Genomic DNA, 18,230 nt, shown 5'->3' on the forward strand with positions numbered 1-18,230 from the left:
ACTTCTTGGCTGCAGAAGGAGATTCGGCTGCCAAGTGCCCTTCGGCCGCAGTCAAGTCGAAATCCGCCTAGGCTCGATAAGAATAGGTACCGAGGCATATTGCGTGAAGAGGGCTAAAGTGCTGCAAAAATTGCAATCAGGCTGTGAGCTGTCCATAAGAACGGGCAATCAACCCCAGTCACCTTGGCTTCGTTTGTGGAGAGAAAGATAAACTAAAGAACAAGAACTGCTCTATAGAGTAAAGACATCGGCTGTCCCCATTTGTGGCCATTTTTGTCTCGGTGAGTCCTTATCAGAGGTCTCTCTCAAGGTATTGCTATTCTTTGATCCTCATTGGTTCGATAAGATAAGACAGAGATAAGATAAACGATAAGCGCGGTTCAAAGGTCAAACCGGAAGCCCGAAGGACTCGGGGCATCTCCACCTTCCTTTCATCCCTACAGGGCTGGGAGTCCTTGACATGGATCTCGTATTAGCCCAAGATTTGCCCACCGAGTCCTCGGGAAGCTTCCTGAGGCTGAGATTGGGTCGCGCAGGATACCGTTTTAGCCCCGCTAAGAGGGCGAATGAGCAAGGATTGAGCTCCAACGTGTCCACCGGGCTGGGCTAATTTCCTCGGACGATGTAACCCCAGCCTCGAATCTGGGGCGCAGCCTCTCGCATCATCTCCACAGACCTATCGACACCAAAAGTTCGCATCACTGCCACCTTTGGCCCCCATCGCGTCCACTCGAGCCCTGCCTCGATTGGAACTAGTTTAATCTGCAGATCGCACCGCTCGATGGTGCCTAATTCGGGAATCGCCGACCGCCTGTCGTTATCTCCTTGAGTGCGTTAAGGCTTCGTGAGGTTACTTGACCCACATGACCTTAGTCATGACGTAGGTACGAGAGGGGTACCACATAGTGCTCCATTAATTATTTCCACCTAAAACACCATATAAATATTTTTGAAGATACTCATGAGCTCTCAATCAATCCCTAGTCAGGCACTGAGTGCCTCTGATCCAAGTATTATAATTACAGAAGAGAATAGCCGCCGCGAGCAGCCAGCCGATTTCACCTGCCGACCTATCTTCAACCCGGTCCCTAGCTGCGGCACCAATTTCCTCCCGGTGATGGTGCCCGATCGCGACCTCGAGGTCAAAGAGCTGCCCCAGCAGCCTCTTGACCTCTTCCATCACTTTGTGCCTTATTTCCTAGTTGCAAAATGGGTTAAATATACGAATGAATGGGTTGATCATTTGCTTCGCAGTCGCAGCTGGAAGCTGGAAGCCACGGGCTCGAATTCGCAGTTGGAAGCCAACCACCGTGCCAGAGGTATATCTATGGCTTGCGCTTCTAATTCATATAGGAATTCATAAGGAAATCACAATCCGAGACCATTGGAAGACTTCCCGGCTAGGGCACCAAGGTTCCGACCATTCAATCCTCAAAGTCATGACTTTTGACCGCTTTCAACTGATTCATCGGCACCTTCGGCTCTTCAACCCCTTCAGCCTCGCCAAAGAGGCTGCCAAAGCTGGCCTTACGAAGGTCTTTGCCGCCGTTGACGAGTGGTCTCGGCACCTACAATACGCGTCAACTGAATTCCTCAAGCCGGGCACGAATATCGCTGTGGACGAGTGTATGATCCGCTATACAGGAAGGTCATACCAGACAACACGAGTCCCAAATAAGCCTATCCCCGTGGGCTTCAAGATCTGGGCCACGGCGCAAAAAGGCCTCTTCTTGCGGTGGCTTTGGCACGAGCCGAAGAAGAGATACGGTCCAGTTAGCCTCGTAACGCGGCTTCGATCTCAGAGAAGAAGGCGACTTTACACACACCTCAACCCGACACAAAGCGTGGTTATTGCCCTTATTAATAAGCTGCCAAAAGCCATATATCACGTCTTCATTGATAACCTCTTCTCGTCCGCTAACCTCTTTAGAAGCCTCCGTCAATATGGCCACGGGGCCACAGGCACGGCCCGCCGCAACTGTGGTATCTACGCCCCCTTCGCGAAGCTCAAAGACGATGATTCTGCCGGCCGGAGGCTCCTTCAGTTCAATGAGGTCAGAATGGCTCCAACAGTTGATAATAAGGTAGCAAGCTAAGTCAAATTTACCTATAAAACCCCTACTAATTTGACTTACTCTTCCCTAGGTCAACCAAATCGCGTGGAAGGATAACGCCCTCGTGCTCTTCTTATCTACTGTATTCAAAGGCGACGAGCTTATCATACGGAAGAGGAAGAGGCCAAATACAGATCAAGCCCGCGCACGGCCAATACAGCGTTTTTTTTGGTGACGATGCCGTTAAGACCTTTGCGATCCCTTCTATCGCCGCTACGTACAACGATGAGATGAACCATGTGGACCGTGGCGACCAACTAAGGGCATCACGGGGCTATAGTCACTCAATTCGTCGTGGCCCTTGGCAGGCTATAGCTTGGACCTTCCTTCTTGACACAGCCCTCATCAATAGCTATCTTCTTCAGCTTCATGGGCAGCCAAAGTGGAAGAAAATACGGTCTCAGAGTGACTGGCGAGGCCGCCTTATAGATGACCTTATTGCGGCTTATTGGACTGGTCATTCCAGGCAGCGATTTCGAGCTGGCGACGAAAATACGCCTATGGAGCTGCATGAACGCGTCAAAAGAGGGAAAAACAGCCCTTGCCTTGCTTGTCAAGGACTCCGCTGCGGTCAAATTAGGTCACGTAGCAAGAGGAAGCCATTAGCCGGCGTCAACGGCAATACGAAAAGGAAGGGGCTGAAGAGGTCATCTTATGGCTGCAAGCAATGTGATGTTGCGATTTGTAACTCACAAGATTGTTGGGACTTCTATCACCATAGAAAATAGGTGGGGATTAAAGTACCTCTAATTTTCGCTATTTTAATTGGACCGGACCCCCTGTCGTGACCCTCACGAAGCCTTAACGCACTCAAGGAGATGGTCCGACCCTTCTTCTTGCGCAAAACAATGACAAGATCAGCGACTCCCACTCCTGGCAAACGCACTCCTCTCGACCCCGATTCCTCAAGATAGCAGCGTCATTCTTTTCTTGAGCCATGGTGTCCCCACGAACGAACCTCGGTCCTCTAACGACCAAGTTCACATACCCAGCCAAGTGCAGTGCGACAGCCCTCGACTGTACCGATTGCACGAAGGGATGGCAGGCCCAATCGTGTGGAACGCTCAACAAGGCAAACACACAAGGTCTTCAGGATGACACGGACTGCTGGCCGCCGAGAGCGACGTCGAAGACGGCTCCATATGCCCTCAACGGATGGGGCTACTACTCCCCCGGCCTCGAGTGCCCCGATGGTTACGAGCCCGCCTGTAGTGCGACCGGATCAATGACGGGCGACTTCAACTTCCAATTCTCCGTCCTGGACCACGAGACCGTCATTGGGTGCTGTCCGAGGTGAGTTCTACAGAAGCCCGTCGTGCTGCATGGAAGCTGATGCGATGCAGTGGCTACACTTGCCAACAGCCTGAAGGACCGCAGACGTGCGAGAGTGTCGCGTCGAGGGGCTCAATGCAATTCGTATCGTGCTCCGAGGGCGACTCGATCCTCAACTGGCTCACATTTCCCGCGACCTTTACAAAGACGAGCAGCGACGGAGAGAGCGTGTCGACGATGGACGGCGTCACAATCAGGGCCCCCATGTTCCAGCTCAACTACCAATCCTCGGACCTTCCCTCCTCGACCGGTACATCAAGCGAGACCACAGGCAGCACCCGCGAGACGATGACTTCAAATACATCCGACCCCGATCCCGAGCCTTCATCAGGTCTATCGACGGGAGCCCAGGCAGGCATCGGCGTGGGCGTGGGTGTCGCCGGTCTCCTCCTCATCGGAGCGGGTCTGTACTTCTGGCGAAGGAAGCGCAACACGCGGACGCCTGTTCCCACAGAAGAGGAGCCCAAGTCGGAGTCACCAGGCAACTACATCTCGGAAGTGGACGGCTCAACACCACGGTACCCTCCGGCGGAGCTGGAGGCGGCTACTCCTGAGCTAGAGGGCTCACACACGCCGTCTCACACGGTGAGGAGCTAGTGGGGGAAGTCGGGAGGTGTGGGTTTTAACTTCATTTGCGGGCGCAGGGGGTTATGTATACCTTGGGTAGCGTGTAGAGGAATATTTAATGTTAAGCTATCGTTAATCTGATTACCCTTTGGCTCATATGGGCCAAGGGCTAGGCGAGCTGACCCAATAAGCTAGGTAAGCTATAAAATTACAAGATAGCTAAGTATTGAGCAGCATTACAAGGCCTAAAATGCCTCTGCATTAGCAGAGGGTATCTTCTACTTTTGCCGTATGGCATAGTGGTCTACTGTGTTCCACACTAAGTCTATTATCTCTGCTAGTTGGAAGTACTCTAAGCTCTCTGATCTAATACCCAGCCCCAGCTCTAGGGGCAACTCAGATAAGCCGTACAGTCTTGGTCTCGCATCTCTCAAAGAACCCAAGACCTCCAAGCTGAGAACACCGGGACTGAAAAGTCCCGACTCGGACAAACTCGCCAGGCTTCTCTGCTGGGTGTATCAAAAGTCCATACGCCATTCTGCCCGGCTTGGCGTCATCTTCTGAGCCTCGGCCATCCGTGCCAGACCCTTTCCTCAGACCTTCAAACCCGTCTTGACCTCTTCCCCCCTGGTACCTCTCCTCATTTATGGTACTTCCGATGAGTAGGAAGCTAATCGGTACGATTAGCTCGCTTTTCCCGTCTCTTTCTTTAAAGAGGCTACTCAAAATGCAATCAGTTTCAATGTCCACCAGGTACTGATCTCCCACGTGCAACGTCTGTCTTGCAATTCCTGGTTTATTTTCCATCTCTTGGTACACCAACTGTCGTGATCCGGTGTAGAGTTTGGCTGAAATGTCCAAATATCCTCCCGTCACCTCTCCGAATGCGCTCGTGCCCTTGAGCTGAACTACAGCTTCTAGGACAGCGCATTCGCTCCTTGCGTTCATGATGTACACCCTCCGGTACACAGCAAACAAGACCAGGCCCGATCGACTTGCCCAGCTCCAGGAGGGCGCTATGTACGGAGCAGGATGCTGGAGCCCGCCCAGGAGGTCTTTGTATCCCGTGAGTCTGTCTGAACGGTCTAGATCCCACTTGAGGCACCGATATAGGTCTGTCTTCCACAGACCAGCCAGATAGTCATCGCGCAAGCGGTGGGAAAACAAAGTGGCAAGCCCGGCGATTGACGGTAAGATATCTGTTCCGCGCGTGAATTCAAGGTCGTAGGCGCTGAACTCCATGGCAACATTGGTAGCCCACTCCTCGTAGATCAACGCAACATCACCTTCGTTTAGGAGGTCCCGGTTGACCACGTTGAAGTGATATTCAGATTGGTACTTGCTCATAGAGAAAGAGCCATTCCGACACTGGAAGTGTACATTGCTTTTTCCGAACATGAGCATGCGCGTTGACGCCATCCTTTCTTGGAACGTCCAGCCTCTACCCACCCAAGTCACGGCTGCAATGTCTTCGGCGGTCGTGTTGTGGTACGAGGGAAAATAAATAGCAATAGGCATCGGAGGAACAGAGGCGCCTCGGAGATGAAAGGGAACCGTTATCATATCCTTCCTCGCAATGAAGCCCTCTTCACAGTTCTCAGACACTGCAGCACTGATGGCGATATATGCATTGCCATAAATGTTGTCCATCTGGGTGCATTGATAGGCCCAGTCTGAGCCTTCATCCTGGAGGATGCAGAGAGCATCGATTCATAGATATGGAATAGATAGCGCTCTGGTGACCAAAACGGCATCTTTAATGGATTGAGGTAACTTATTCTCTGGGATTTCCTTCAAGTGATCTGAGAGGTTGTCTTGTTTTGTCTTGAGCTGCCTATCCGAATGTGGAGGTGGGCCCCAACAGTAAGTGAGAGCGGCGTAGTATGGCAGCTCAGTAGCTGGACTTTGATGGAACTGCGAGTTGAAGGAGTCCTTTGTGAGGATAAGATGGAGTTTGTCTTGGTCGACTCTGATGAGTCGGTCAGGCACAAAGGTCCGGTGTGCCCGCGTGTGGTTATGAGCCACGCATGAATCAATCTTCGACTCCGTCCAAGCAAATGGCTTGGGATCGAGGTGTGTTAGAGGACTCTCAAGGCCTAATGGTGATCCTTGGGGATGGGCATTGGTGGAGGCAATAGGGCAATCATAATAGATATCATCCATCCCATCTTAATACTTGGATATTAGTGTGTTGATCAAGAGTTTAACTGTGCCTGGGTCTCGCACCGTGGTGAATCTTGACGCGGAGAGTTTCGAGTCTCTTTTGACGGATCACATAGCATAGTGACACACGCCTATTGTGTTCCGGGAGATGTTCCAGATCACGATGTGCCTGCCAAGAAAATATGATGGAGAATACAAGATAACAAGAATCGCAGCTCTTCATCTTTAGCTCGTCTATTTGCGGCACCAACCCCCAGTTAAGGGCGAGTTCACACTCAGGCACCGTTGCGTCCAGAGCGGAGTCGGGGAGTGATTTTTCGTCCAGCTCAAGAACTTTGCACTTCTGGCAGAGTCTGGCAAACGATGATGGAGACCGAAGGGCAGCCATGGTGGCTCTCGATGGTGCTGAGGTGTTGTGGAGTGTGCTTGGGGGTTGGTGGCTCAACCCAACGCCATACGACTCGAAGGTTGGGCATAAGAGAATGCGGCCTCACGTGATGTCCTTGGCACCAAGTAGTTACCGTTACCTGACTTGTCTCCGGTACACTTCATGCTTCAACCCATGGATGACTTGCTTATACATAGTACGAATATAGGGTTCTTAAACCTTTGGCTATAGCGCTATGGTTGTCTGTTTGCGATATATAGGATACCCAGTGAGCTTTCCTTAGAGGTAATAGAATAGGAAACGAATGAAATTATGAGATAAGGCTATATACATAGAATTAATTATTGCTGGAAAAAAGTTCCTAAGACTTCGGTAAAGCCTTAAATCTAAAGTCTCCTTAATCTAAGACCCCTAAGGTAATTTAAGGGGAAAAAAATAATTAATATCACTTTCAGCCTAACCCTACTTTCTAATAGCTTATTCAAGGAGTGTGCAGTTGTTGAGCCGTTACCTCATCTTCAGAGCAATATCCAGACCCAAGGGCTTCCTCAGGAATCCTTCCCTGGTCTCCATAATCTCCTGCTTCAGTTCAACATTATATCTCCTCGCCCATGTCGCCGCTATCAATTTCATCTCCATCTCGGCTACATTCCTCCCGACACACGCCCTAGGTCCATGGCTAAAGGGAATAAAAGCATTCTTCTGACGGGGAGTCACATCTTCCCACCTCTCTGGCTTGAAATCATCGGCATCAGGACCCCAGATCTCCTTGGAGTGATGGATTGAATATGTCGGGACGCTGAGCACGCTGCCTGCTGGGAAAAAGTGTCCGCGAATGGTGACGCCAGGGGAGCCCTCGGGGACTTGTCGTGGGAGACCAATGCCTGATGTGGAATGGTAACGGAGAGTTTCGTTAATGACGCAGTTGAGGTAAGGAAGGTCACGGACCATGTCGAACGTTGGGACTGAGACGTGAGAAGGGATAGAAGCATCAAGTTCAGCCTGAAGCTTTTCGAGAACCCCTGGGGTCCGAGTAACATGGTACAGCAACGCACACGAAGAGTTGGAGGTCGTGTCACTACCGGCGATGAGCTGCGTCAGAGCCTCAGCAGTAAGTTCCTCACGACCTAGCGGTTCGCCCTTTTCATCCCTCCCCTCCATGAGACGCGCGAGGAGGTCCTTTCGTTCAACGGGTGGGGGGTTGTCGAGCCTTGCTTTGACACGAGCGATGGCGATGCCTGCGAGGTTCTGAACGGCGTTCAGACCGTTGCTGAAGAACGGGTCCGGAAGCCATTTGGCGTACGGCTTGAGTTGGGGGAAGCAACCGAGTGTAGCGCTCACTTCGCCTCTCCGGTTGAGGATTTCAATCGCTGAGGCGTAAATCGGAGGAGACTCTGGCGTGGCTCTGACTTCTGCTACGTCAGCGCCGTTTGCGAGCATACCGAACGGAGCGCCGAACGCGAGGTCGCCAATAACGTCAAAAGCGAGATAGTTGAACCAAGGAAGACAGTCAATCAGCGCCTGTTGACGACCTTGCTTGTCCTTGGTCGTGCCTGAGGTAATGAGCTTGTCGAGCTGTTTGACGAAAAGCTCGAGGTTGGAGTGGATGTATGGCTCAAACTGGCTGATAGATTTGGTTGAAAAGGTGTGGGAGATGAGCTTGCGCTTGCGTGTGTGTTCTGCGCGATCTCGAGTGTTGAAGAGCCCTCGACGGATAGAGACAAAGGCGTCGTAAAACTCACTGTCATCTGTCAGTCATGACAAGAGATCGACATTTAACCTTATCGACTTACGACTTCAAAAAGCCATTTCCGTGGCCGTAGATGATGGGAATGGCCTCGTCATCAGCTATGGACACATGGTTTGGCTGAATTCGAACAACAGGACCCATCTTCTTATGGATCTTATCCATAACGTCATACCTCTCACCCCGTCGGCACACGTACAGCAGCCATAGATTTGAAAACTGAGCGGGGAAGGGCGCCGGGATGACTCTCAGGTAGCCGTACGTGACAAAGTACGTGTAGAGGTACGTGCCGACGAGCACTGCTACCCCGATGGGCAGCGCCCACCAGGACAGTAGGAGGTCGACTATGGCCATGGTAAGGGTTGTTTTTGGCAAGTGAGGGGATCTCGCTGCGGAGGGGAGGTGAGATATATAAGCTTCACGGGATGTGGGAGAGCTGTTCCTCTTCCTCCACAAGTCGATTCTTGGTGGAGGGGATCCGAGGAGGTTCTACTCGATGGAACGGTTGTTGGGAGGCCAATTGAAGGCGTCCCAATGGTCATTAAATACTCTTTTTCACAAACAAGCCTCCAATTGCTCTTGATGAAAAAGATCACAGAGTAGAATTTTCCGTCAGGCGCGCTAGATGGATATATCCGAAGCCTCCGCTTGCCCCGCAGTTCGGTAGTTCGGTGAATGAAGATGTCCGTCGAGAGCAGTCGTCAGCCATTTTTCAAGCTTTTTGAGATCCTTTCACATGCTGAAGATGGAAAGAAACAGTGAAGGTCGCTGGCATTGGACGAATCATATCCTGCGATTAGCTTCCCCAGAGTTTGGAGAGGTTGCTGTGCTTGTGGAGGGAGTTTGCGGGGAACGCAGACTCGGGATTTGAAATCGGCAAAGGATGAGTGGAATGCCGGGTGTGCCGGTCGGTGAGGATGCCGAGAAGGTCAGCACGCGAGGCCGCTGCGCCTAATAATGGGCTATTGATATTTTAAAACTGACTGATGCTATTTCTGTCGGCGTTTGAAGAGCCTGATTCTGAAATGCATCGTTGGCTGGGCAAAAGGGAGAAAATTGAAACCGTGGCGCTCCAGTCCCTGATGGCCTCTAAACGCGCCTGCAAAGGGGGCCTCAGCCACGCAACGGGCGCGGAATCAGCACCAGCCGACTCAATGTAACCTCTCGGTAACCGGCTAAGCCTGCCAGATCAATGCATTGACTCAGTTTGGCTGCCAAGTTCCAGGTTTAGCACCAGATGATGCTGAGACGTGGGCTTGGCTTGAGGCCGTCCAGGGGTCAAAGTGTCTGATCTGCCGTCTCACCAACGCCGCCTCAAGCGACTCCCGGTTTCGCCTTACAAGCGGATCTAGGGAATCTCAAACAGTTGCAACTGACCGCATTTTTTAGACTCCACATATCATGTCGTCGTTCTGCACTCTTTTCTCTTCTTTTCTTTTTGGATCGCAATCCTTGACGGATGTCCTTCTTTTCTTGTAATCCTTGATGGATGAGCGGACTCTTTGACGACTATCTTTAACGGCCTATTAATTTTCTTCAACTGCGTGATTGATTCACCTTTTCCTTCATTGGCTGGCCATTAAATTGAATTGCACGAAAATCTCCGTCCTCAGTTGATCCATCGATCGTTTCCTTTATCGATTTCATATCTCGAATACCTCACGCGACACACTACCAAATGGAGAGCATAGCACTTTACGACCAAGTCTCCCAGATCATTTCGGCAGTCGAATCAACAACACTCTTTACATCTATTACACCTCGTCTGGTGCCGCAAACTGAGGCTGCAAGTGGTGTTCTACCAAGACCGACGGTCACGGTCACATCGGAGAGCACTGCTGAGGACGCCGAGAATCACAATGGGGGTGGCATGAAGTTCATTGGGGCTGTAGAGATTGCCATTGCATTTGGCATTTTGGGTAAGTTATCTTGTTGATCTCTGAAAATATCTGTCTAACAAAGTGCGTAGTCGCCTTGACCATCCTGGTTGCAAGCATCATCCTCTGCACAAGACACAGAAAAGCGAAAAAGAACCGCGCAGCACAGCGACAAATGCCCAAGATGATGGAAGAGAAGCTGCAAGAGGTAGCGGGACACGCTCCACCGACGGCAGCTCGGTTACCAGAGGCGATATGGCCGCGAATGGGGGACAAGAATCAAAAGGTGCACGACTACTGGCACAACGAGTCGTCACACCGCACGCAGGGCTGGAATCAGCCGCCGCAGGCCGGCATGCAGACTGGTCCGCCTAGATACAGATAGATCTTTTTAATGAATAAAATAGGTCTGTGAAGAATGGTTAATGCGATGTCACTGATGTGGGAACTCTGTCTGAAATCGGTGATGTTGAATAATGATGGAGATTCTACATTCTTCTCTCAGTCTGACATGAACCCCTCAAAAACTAGTGTCGACTAGAGAATTTTGCCTCTCAGCGTCAAGAAGTACTACGGATGGACCGAGGTGTCATTTTCACGGTAGCATTCGATCAAGGCATTAATATTAAGGGAGATCTGGAGTGAGAGTGTGAGACAAACTGTGTAAGATATCGGCCCGCAATGTCACCCTTTCGGCCCCATAACCCTTTTGACGTGAAAAGCTGGATGACTCCTTCGCTAATCGAATCTGGTATCCGATCTTGAGATGAGATAATAGGTAGCCTATTTTTATTATTTAACTTTAAAATCTAAACCCGCTATTATCTAAGTCCACATACCTAGTCAGTGACCTCTCAATACACCTGCCGCCTCACACCCCACTCAACATTGTGATAATAACTCATTTTATCGTCTTCTGTAGACTTCACCAACATAAAACGGCACATATGCCTTTATTATGAGATTGATTACAAAGTAAGCAATGCGGTGATAATCCCAACGTTTTCAGGAGAGGTTATCAAGCGGGGCACCAACTCGTCATCACAAGCTCCAATCACGAAAGTATCACAAGGGCGATTGCGCCAGACATGACCCAAGCCGACCAATAAGAGAACTGTCAGACCGAGTCGCGAGGCATCCTCCGACAATCTCCAGGGCTTCTTGCTGAATCCCACGCTCGCCGTGGGGTGTTCTACCCAATGGCTTGCGAGGACAGGTCTCACTCGTGGGTAAGATTGTCGAGCAGAGATGTGGCGTCATAAACCCCAAAACGGCGTCGCGATGTCGTGCTTCGTGGGTAGGGGTATTTGGATGCCGGATTTCTCATTTTAGATCTCAAGTTTGAGCTCCAAACTACTGCAAAGTCGAGTGTATCTATCGAGGTAGACCTCGTCTTCCAGGCCAACATGTCGTCCTCTTTTCGCTTGCCGCGGAGTTCATCCAGAGCCACGTATCAGCACCTCGAGCACCAAGATCCAGACGCCACAGGGGCCGTCATATGGACATCTGGCAGAGAAGATGAGATCCCCCTCCTCAGCGGCGACAACAAGACGCCACCAGTCTCCACGAAAGACCTCGACCTATTAGAGCCTCTTTCAACAGTCACAGAGAAGCGCTTCTGGTGGCAGCGAGGTGACGAGCCAGATGGTGATGCCATCGCGACTCAGAAATCGGTGTTTGACGATCCTGAGCTTGCAAAGAGATATCAACCTCGTCCAGACTGGGAAAACATTCATCGCTTTGACCCCTCTGCTAGATGGACTTGGGACGAGGAGAGAAAGCTCGTGAGAAAGATTGATATCCGCATCATGGTCTTTTCTTGTGTCATGTTTATGGCTCTGCAGCTGGATAGGGCGAACCTCAGCCAGGCCCTTTCGGATAATTTCCTACCAGATCTCGGACTCACTACTGACGGTCCGCATCCTTGTCCAACCCCTTTCTTTGATCAACAGCTGATGTCTCCCAGATTATAACCTCGGGAACACGGTTTTCAAACTGTCGTTCCTCTGCGCCGAGCTCCCCTCGCAGGTCCTCAGCAAATGGGTCGGCCCAGACAGATGGGTTCCCATGCAGATATGCGTCTGGAGTGTGGTATCAGCCAGCCAATTCTGGCTTACAGGCAAGACATCCTTTCTCGTAAGCCGTGCTTTGCTGGCGATATGCGAGGGCGGCTTCATCCCCGACGTGAGTGTGACACCACACCATTTACCAGGTTTCGAAACGCCAACGCAGATTATAGGTCATTCTATATCTTAGCTACTTTTACAAATCTCACGAGCTTTCGCTACGTCTTGCCTTTTTCTGGGCTGCCATGTCACTCTCTGACATCATGGCTGGGTTCCTCGCAGCTGGCCTGTTGCAGCTCCGAGGCTTGCATGGATTTGAGGGGTGGCGGTACCTTTTTCTGATCGAGGTGAGTGGGCGGAATAAATCGTGTTGAGCATTAAAAGAGACTCATCATTTTACTCAGGGCGCTCTAACTTTCGTTGTGGGCTTATTAGCCGTCGGACTGATGCCACCCTCGCCGACTCAGACGGCGAACTGGTTCCGCGGGGAGCAGGGGTGGTTCGATGAGCGGTATTTAGCTGCCCCCCCTGCTATATCTAGCTTCTCGAAGCCCTCTTGCTGACCTTTACCAAAGAGAGGAGGTGATCATGGTTAATCGGGTGATCAGGGACGACCCTAGTAAGGGCGACATGCACAACCGCCAGCCCATCACCCTCAGCCTCCTGGCCCAGAGCCTTCTGGACTACGACCTCTGGCCACTGTACGCGCTCGGCCTGGTCTGGGGCCAGCCCGTGACGCCGCCGCACCAGTACCTTACGCTTATACTCCGCGAGCTGGGATTCAGCACCCTTGTCACGAATCTGCTAACTGTTCCCACCACGTTTCTGACCATGTGCTCCATCATGGGCATCACGTACCTGTCTGACCTTCTCGACGAGAGAGCTCTCGTAGCCATGTTATCTCAGATCTGGGCGCTTCCGTTTCTGATTTTTCTGTATGTAGTAGATGTCACGCAGATTAACAAGTGGGCAGCATGGATGATTCTGACATTGTTACTCGCCTACCCATCCCGTAAGGCTCCATCTACATCAGACAATATGACGACGCTAATTCGTGGGGTGCAGCACATGCCATACAGGTGGGATGGAACTCTCGCAACTCCAACGCCGTCCGGCTGCGCACCGTCTCGGCGGCCATGTACAACATGTGCGTCCAGACCGCCGGGATAATGGCGTCCAACATCTACCGGGCCGACGACAAGCCCCGCTACCGCCGAGGCAACAGGACCCTGATCGTCCTGGCCTGCGTCAACATCTGCCTGTATCTGCTGGTCAAGGTTTATTACGTCTGGCGCAACAAGACGCGTGAGCAGAGGTGGAACGCCATGTCGGAAGAACAGAGGCAGCATTACCTCGACACGACGACCGATGAGGGAAACAAGCGTCTGGACTTCCGATTTGCGCATTGATGACAAAAACGTCAAGATGCATGCCATTTACCCCGGATTTCTCCTTGGCAATAGCGCACCAGTCACTGGCTGAATCTGGCGCTGATATAGACCCCCCCAGTCTGTGGCCCAGCATCTTGGCCTCGATCGTATCCAACCAGGCGCCGGGATGACCCAGTTGTGGCTTTGTCTGGGCAGAGCTGACGTTTCAACACAATTCTTGGGAGACGGACTTGGTCGCCTAGTCGGTCGTAGAACGAGGTCGGAGTGAGGCTATCGCCGAGATGGATGGTGCCATGGGGGATATGCAGATGCCAAATAGTTGGATAGTGGGCGGGCCACCATGCATCCGGTTCCAGACCTGGATGTCCCTGGCATGGCACGATATGGGCCACCGCTGTGCTGTATTATCCGAAGCTAGCCAATTGCCCCCAGAATGTGAAAGATTGCCCCGGCATAGGTGTGAGGGGTATCTCCAGCTTCCTCGTCGGGGCCCTCCGTCCCCGTTTTGTGTTGAGAAAGGTGGACAAGGATGATGGCACACACACTCGGATCAAGGGAAAACGCCACCGCGGATGGACATGTCAGAAAACGTGTATATATTGATATTTCGTACGAGGCCCAGCCTTCCAAGACATCGAACAATAAAAGGCCTTGGACGGGACGCACCCCAAGAAGCAGCTGAGATGCCACACTTTCTCTCCCTGGTTGACCGAGTCCTCTCCTCCCTCTTCAAGAGACCAGAGCCTCACCCACCTCTGCCCAGCATGCCTTCCATCATCCCTTCGACAAACTTCTTTTCTTCCTCTGTCAAGTCCGACTTTGAGGCTGCCAACAAGAAGTATGCGGCTACGTTCAACGAGGCCCACCTGCCCTCGCCGCCCCGTCGGTATGAGATCTACGAAGAGTGAATTATGACATGGATCAAGGGCTGACAACGCGACTGTGCAGCAAGGTGGTAATTGTGGCTTGCATGGATTCGCGACTCGACCCGGCCAAAATGCTAGGGCTAGATCTTGGCGACGCCCATGTCATTCGAAATGGTCCGTTCTTGCGCCTGTCTTGTTATCACCGAGTCTGACACTTTTTTCTTCTAGCTGGCGGCCGAGCTGTTGAAGCTCTTCGTTCCATCTTGATCTCTCAGCAGATGCTGGGAACCCGGGAGATTATCGTCATGCACCACGTAAGATGACCCCATGATTTTTGTTGTTCCCCTCTCTTCCGGCAGAAGAAAAAACGACCGGCCCGGTGTTTTCTGTAGGCTAACCCCACGCTCCAACACACAGACCGGCTGTGGCATGCAGAGCTTCTCCGACCACGAGTTCCGGTCCAAGATCCGGAAGGAGCTCAAGGAGGACGTCGACCACATGGCGTTCCTGCCCTTTTCTGATTTGCGGCAGAGCGTGCTGGACGATGTCTCGTTCCTCAGGAAGAGCCCCCTGGTCCTGGACGTGCCCATCACGGGGTACGTGTACGACGTCAAGACGGGCATGATTGAGCAGGTCGAGGACCCAGTCGAGTCCGAGTCCGAACCTTCCAGCCCTTAACTGGGCGTGGACAGTGTACATACAACAGGCGTTGAGGGATTAGGTACATTTGGGTTAGGTATGGGAAGGATGTTTGAGTATGGATTGGCGGTTTCATTACATAGCGAGCGGGCATTACAAGTTTTACTGGGATATACAAACGGATAAATATTAAGCATTTTCTACCAAGATTCGAATCTAAAGCCATCTCTTGGACCTGCATGAATTTTGGGAGGCAAAAATTCCCGTCGACGACTCGTCCCCACTCGGTCTCGGTTATCTACGACGAAATCTTGCATGAGGTAGTAGCCAAGCCGTCGTGAAATTCTAACTTGTCTTGTGCATAAGCCTTCCGTTATGTTCCGTGATTTTTGACCGTTGGAGAATTGTCTGTTCTTTTGGCGAAGCTTTGGTGATGTATAGATAGCCGTCTTGGCTGACCTTGGCGTGCACGACAGAGACATTTTGACAAAGCAAATCTTCGGTCAAGCATTGCACGGCATCTTTTGCATATGTACGGATGTGAATCATTTTTTATTTTATTTTTACGCCGCGGTATGATGCATGGAAATGCCGAATTGTCATAAGCCAAGACTTGCGCTTGCGCCCATGAAAGCAATCTCGTCGCCCGCCCGTGGTGATTCAACGACTACACCCAATTGCGAGATGATGCGCGACACCAACAGCGGCTTTTTTACAAAAGAAATGGTTCACCTGACGCGCACAGACGCTCTCTACTAGAGAATGACCATTGATTGAATAACTATAGGATAATAGCAACTCGAGAGACATCCGGTGGAGTTGTCTCGATTACCCAAACAGGTAAGGGACTCCGGCGGGGATTCCATGTTACGTGAAGCTAGACTTAGTCACAAACTCTAAAGACGTCTCCGAGGCAGCTAATTAGTACTGCAAATCTTACTAAGTCGACATATTGATGATGGGATTGAGACAAACCGGTCTTTTATTCTCGTGCCTTTTCCTCGGGGCATACTAGGAGGGGAGGAGTTGCTCTAAAGATTGAACGCACAGCTAATATTTGGGGCTTGAAGCATCAAATATCCCACCCAACGCTGATATCCACATCCATCTTCTTGTTCCAATCCAGTTCCCATACTCTGGATATCTTGCCTGTCAAGACATTCAAAATGCATTCACAAATTTTCAATGAGAAAACAGACCAGCTCTCCAGCTCGGCCAACCTGGTCTCCCGCTTCCTCGCCCTCGAACAAATTTACAGCGCTGACGAACTCGAAACATACCTCCACTTCCTGTCAAAAACTCTAAACACCACTCCGAACTCCGAATCACAACCAACAGATGTAGTCGTCCTGTGCGCTTCGGCAATCCTCGTCATTGCCGAGGCGGTATTCGGGTGGGCCGCCCGGCATATCCAAAAGTCCACCCCGGACGACAACCAGGAACATCCCAGGAGGATGGTGCTTGTCCTGTGCGGTGGCATTGGGCCCTCTACTCCGTTCGTCTACGATGCAGTCAAGGCTAATGCGCGGTACTCGTGCATTTTTGACAGTGTTGAGGGGAAACCGGAGGCGCATGTCTTGAAGGTTATTGCGGAGCGGTTTTATGGGTTGGAGGTCGGGGGCTCTAATTTGACGCCATCACGAAGTGGCTTGGAGAATCAAGATGGTTTGACGATCCTAATGGCCGACCGTTCTATCAACTGCGGAGCCAGTCCGTCAGAGACGCAAAGAGTCTTGGAAAGCCATGGGATCTGCGACCCCAGCTCTATCACCGTGGTCCAAGATCCAGCCATGAGCAGACGAACTGTCGCAAGCTTCGAGAGCGTTTATAGCAGGTGTGCGCAAAGACCAAAGATAGCCAGTTGGCCCGTCTTGGCACCGGAACCGACGGCATATGGTGTCAAGTTGGATGATGGAAAGGGGCTGTGGTCAATGGATCGCTTCCTGGACCGTATACTTGGAGAGATGCCGGGAGTACGGGACAGCGGTCACGGATATAGACGAGGGTCTGGGTCATCTCGTGTTGATATTCCCGATGAAGTGGAGGACGCTTGGTCAACTGTTCTGGAAGGATACGGCTCAAGATGCTTTGCACCAACCCTCAAAAGCTAGAATAGAATCAGTGTGCCAGTGCAAGGATGATTGGTTCTTGGGTATGTCCTTGTTGAATACCACCTCTACCCGCACCTCAACTTGACGCACACCTCCTCAACAACCATTATGCTCTTCGAATTCGTAAAACATAGGCCCGGCAAGTTCGCGCCGGTTGGAGCGTACCTCTGATTCGCCCGCATCGGGCGTGTCCGCTCCTCAGCTGCAGACATGGTGCCATGAATGACCTCGCGGCTTACCAAATGGGTTACGCAGATTCGCCCGGCGACGTCACATGATTGCAGGCTTGCATCTGGTGGAGATTTGCATCTTTGTTTGACTGTGCCTCAAATGCTTTAGCTGAATTTCTCGAACCATCAAAAAAACAGAAGCAAAATCGTTCGGACATCTCGGCGCTTATCTCGCAGCTCCGGGCCGGAACAGTATCATCGCCACACTCAGCTCAGTTCATCCATCGCATCTCCCCGAGCATCTCATCGGCAATCGCCTTTTAGCAAAAATGGCATCACTAACCCCACCTCTTCGTCGTTTCAGCCTCGTCTTCTACGCGCCCCCCGCGTCCGTCGCCGCCTGCAAAGCCGCCATCTTCAAGGCCGGCGCGGGCCGCTACCCGGGGCCCGGGGGCTACACGGAATGCTGCTGGCAGGCGACGGGCACGGGGCAGTTTCGCCCGGGCGACGCGGCCAACCCGGCTATTGGGGAGGTGGGCAAGCTCGAGGAGATCCCCGAGGTCCGAGTCGAGACGGTGTGCGCGGGGGAGGAGACTGTCAAGAAGGTTGTCTCGGCGCTGAAGGAGTGAGTGTGTCTTGTTGGTGTTGCTGGCTGATTGCTGACAAAGTGCAGGGCGCATCCTTATGAAGAGGTTGCTTACCAGGTCTATCGAATTGAGGACTTTTAGTCAACATGTCGTGAGCCGTTGTTTGGGCAGCTCTTGAGGTGGAGGGTGTTTTCCATGACGCGGGCGACATG

The 18,230-nt window shown here is 51.8% G+C and overlaps 6 protein-coding genes across 6 annotated transcripts; 5 read left to right on the plus strand and 1 right to left on the minus strand.

The window, feature by feature from the left end:
- Nucleotides 1-3,051: 3,051 nt before the first annotated feature.
- On the plus strand, nucleotides 3,052-4,043 carry LRP88_11811 (uncharacterized protein; the record flags this gene model as incomplete). The annotated part of the gene is made up of 2 exons (XM_083248226.1): nucleotides 3,052-3,407; nucleotides 3,458-4,043. The coding sequence occupies 2 exons, from the start codon at nucleotides 3,052-3,054 to the stop codon at nucleotides 4,041-4,043; spliced, it is 942 nt and encodes a 313-aa protein (XP_083095656.1).
- Nucleotides 4,044-7,071: 3,028 nt separating this feature from the next.
- LRP88_11812 (cytochrome P450) lies at nucleotides 7,072-8,665 on the minus strand (the record flags this gene model as incomplete). Its single annotated transcript, XM_083248227.1, has 2 exons — nucleotides 7,072-8,305; nucleotides 8,358-8,665. The coding sequence occupies 2 exons, from the start codon at nucleotides 8,663-8,665 to the stop codon at nucleotides 7,072-7,074; spliced, it is 1,542 nt and encodes a 513-aa protein (XP_083095657.1).
- Nucleotides 8,666-9,989: 1,324 nt separating this feature from the next.
- On the plus strand, nucleotides 9,990-10,573 carry LRP88_11813 (uncharacterized protein; the record flags this gene model as incomplete). Its single annotated transcript, XM_083248228.1, has 2 exons — nucleotides 9,990-10,230; nucleotides 10,281-10,573. The coding sequence occupies 2 exons, from the start codon at nucleotides 9,990-9,992 to the stop codon at nucleotides 10,571-10,573; spliced, it is 534 nt and encodes a 177-aa protein (XP_083095658.1).
- A 1,021-nt stretch (nucleotides 10,574-11,594) lies between these two features.
- On the plus strand, nucleotides 11,595-13,663 carry LRP88_11814 (uncharacterized protein; the record flags this gene model as incomplete). Its single annotated transcript, XM_083248229.1, has 6 exons — nucleotides 11,595-12,102; nucleotides 12,155-12,372; nucleotides 12,428-12,601; nucleotides 12,659-12,765; nucleotides 12,830-13,266; nucleotides 13,320-13,663. 6 exons carry the CDS (start codon nucleotides 11,595-11,597, stop codon nucleotides 13,661-13,663), a joined length of 1,788 nt encoding a protein of 595 aa, XP_083095659.1.
- A 746-nt stretch (nucleotides 13,664-14,409) lies between these two features.
- LRP88_11815 (carbonic anhydrase) lies at nucleotides 14,410-15,189 on the plus strand (the record flags this gene model as incomplete). The annotated part of the gene is made up of 4 exons (XM_083248230.1): nucleotides 14,410-14,531; nucleotides 14,594-14,685; nucleotides 14,740-14,825; nucleotides 14,929-15,189. The coding sequence occupies 4 exons, from the start codon at nucleotides 14,410-14,412 to the stop codon at nucleotides 15,187-15,189; spliced, it is 561 nt and encodes a 186-aa protein (XP_083095660.1).
- A 2,571-nt stretch (nucleotides 15,190-17,760) lies between these two features.
- LRP88_11816 (GTP cyclohydrolase 1 type 2/Nif3) lies at nucleotides 17,761-18,159 on the plus strand (the record flags this gene model as incomplete). The annotated part of the gene is made up of 2 exons (XM_083248231.1): nucleotides 17,761-18,056; nucleotides 18,105-18,159. 2 exons carry the CDS (start codon nucleotides 17,761-17,763, stop codon nucleotides 18,157-18,159), a joined length of 351 nt encoding a protein of 116 aa, XP_083095661.1.
- Between the last annotated feature and the right edge of the window lie 71 nt (nucleotides 18,160-18,230).

Source organism: Fusarium phalaenopsidis (genome assembly GCF_050370095.1).
Source record: "Fusarium phalaenopsidis strain FUZ10S chromosome Unknown contig_32316, whole genome shotgun sequence".
Classification (NCBI taxonomy): domain Eukaryota; kingdom Fungi; phylum Ascomycota; class Sordariomycetes; order Hypocreales; family Nectriaceae; genus Fusarium; species Fusarium phalaenopsidis.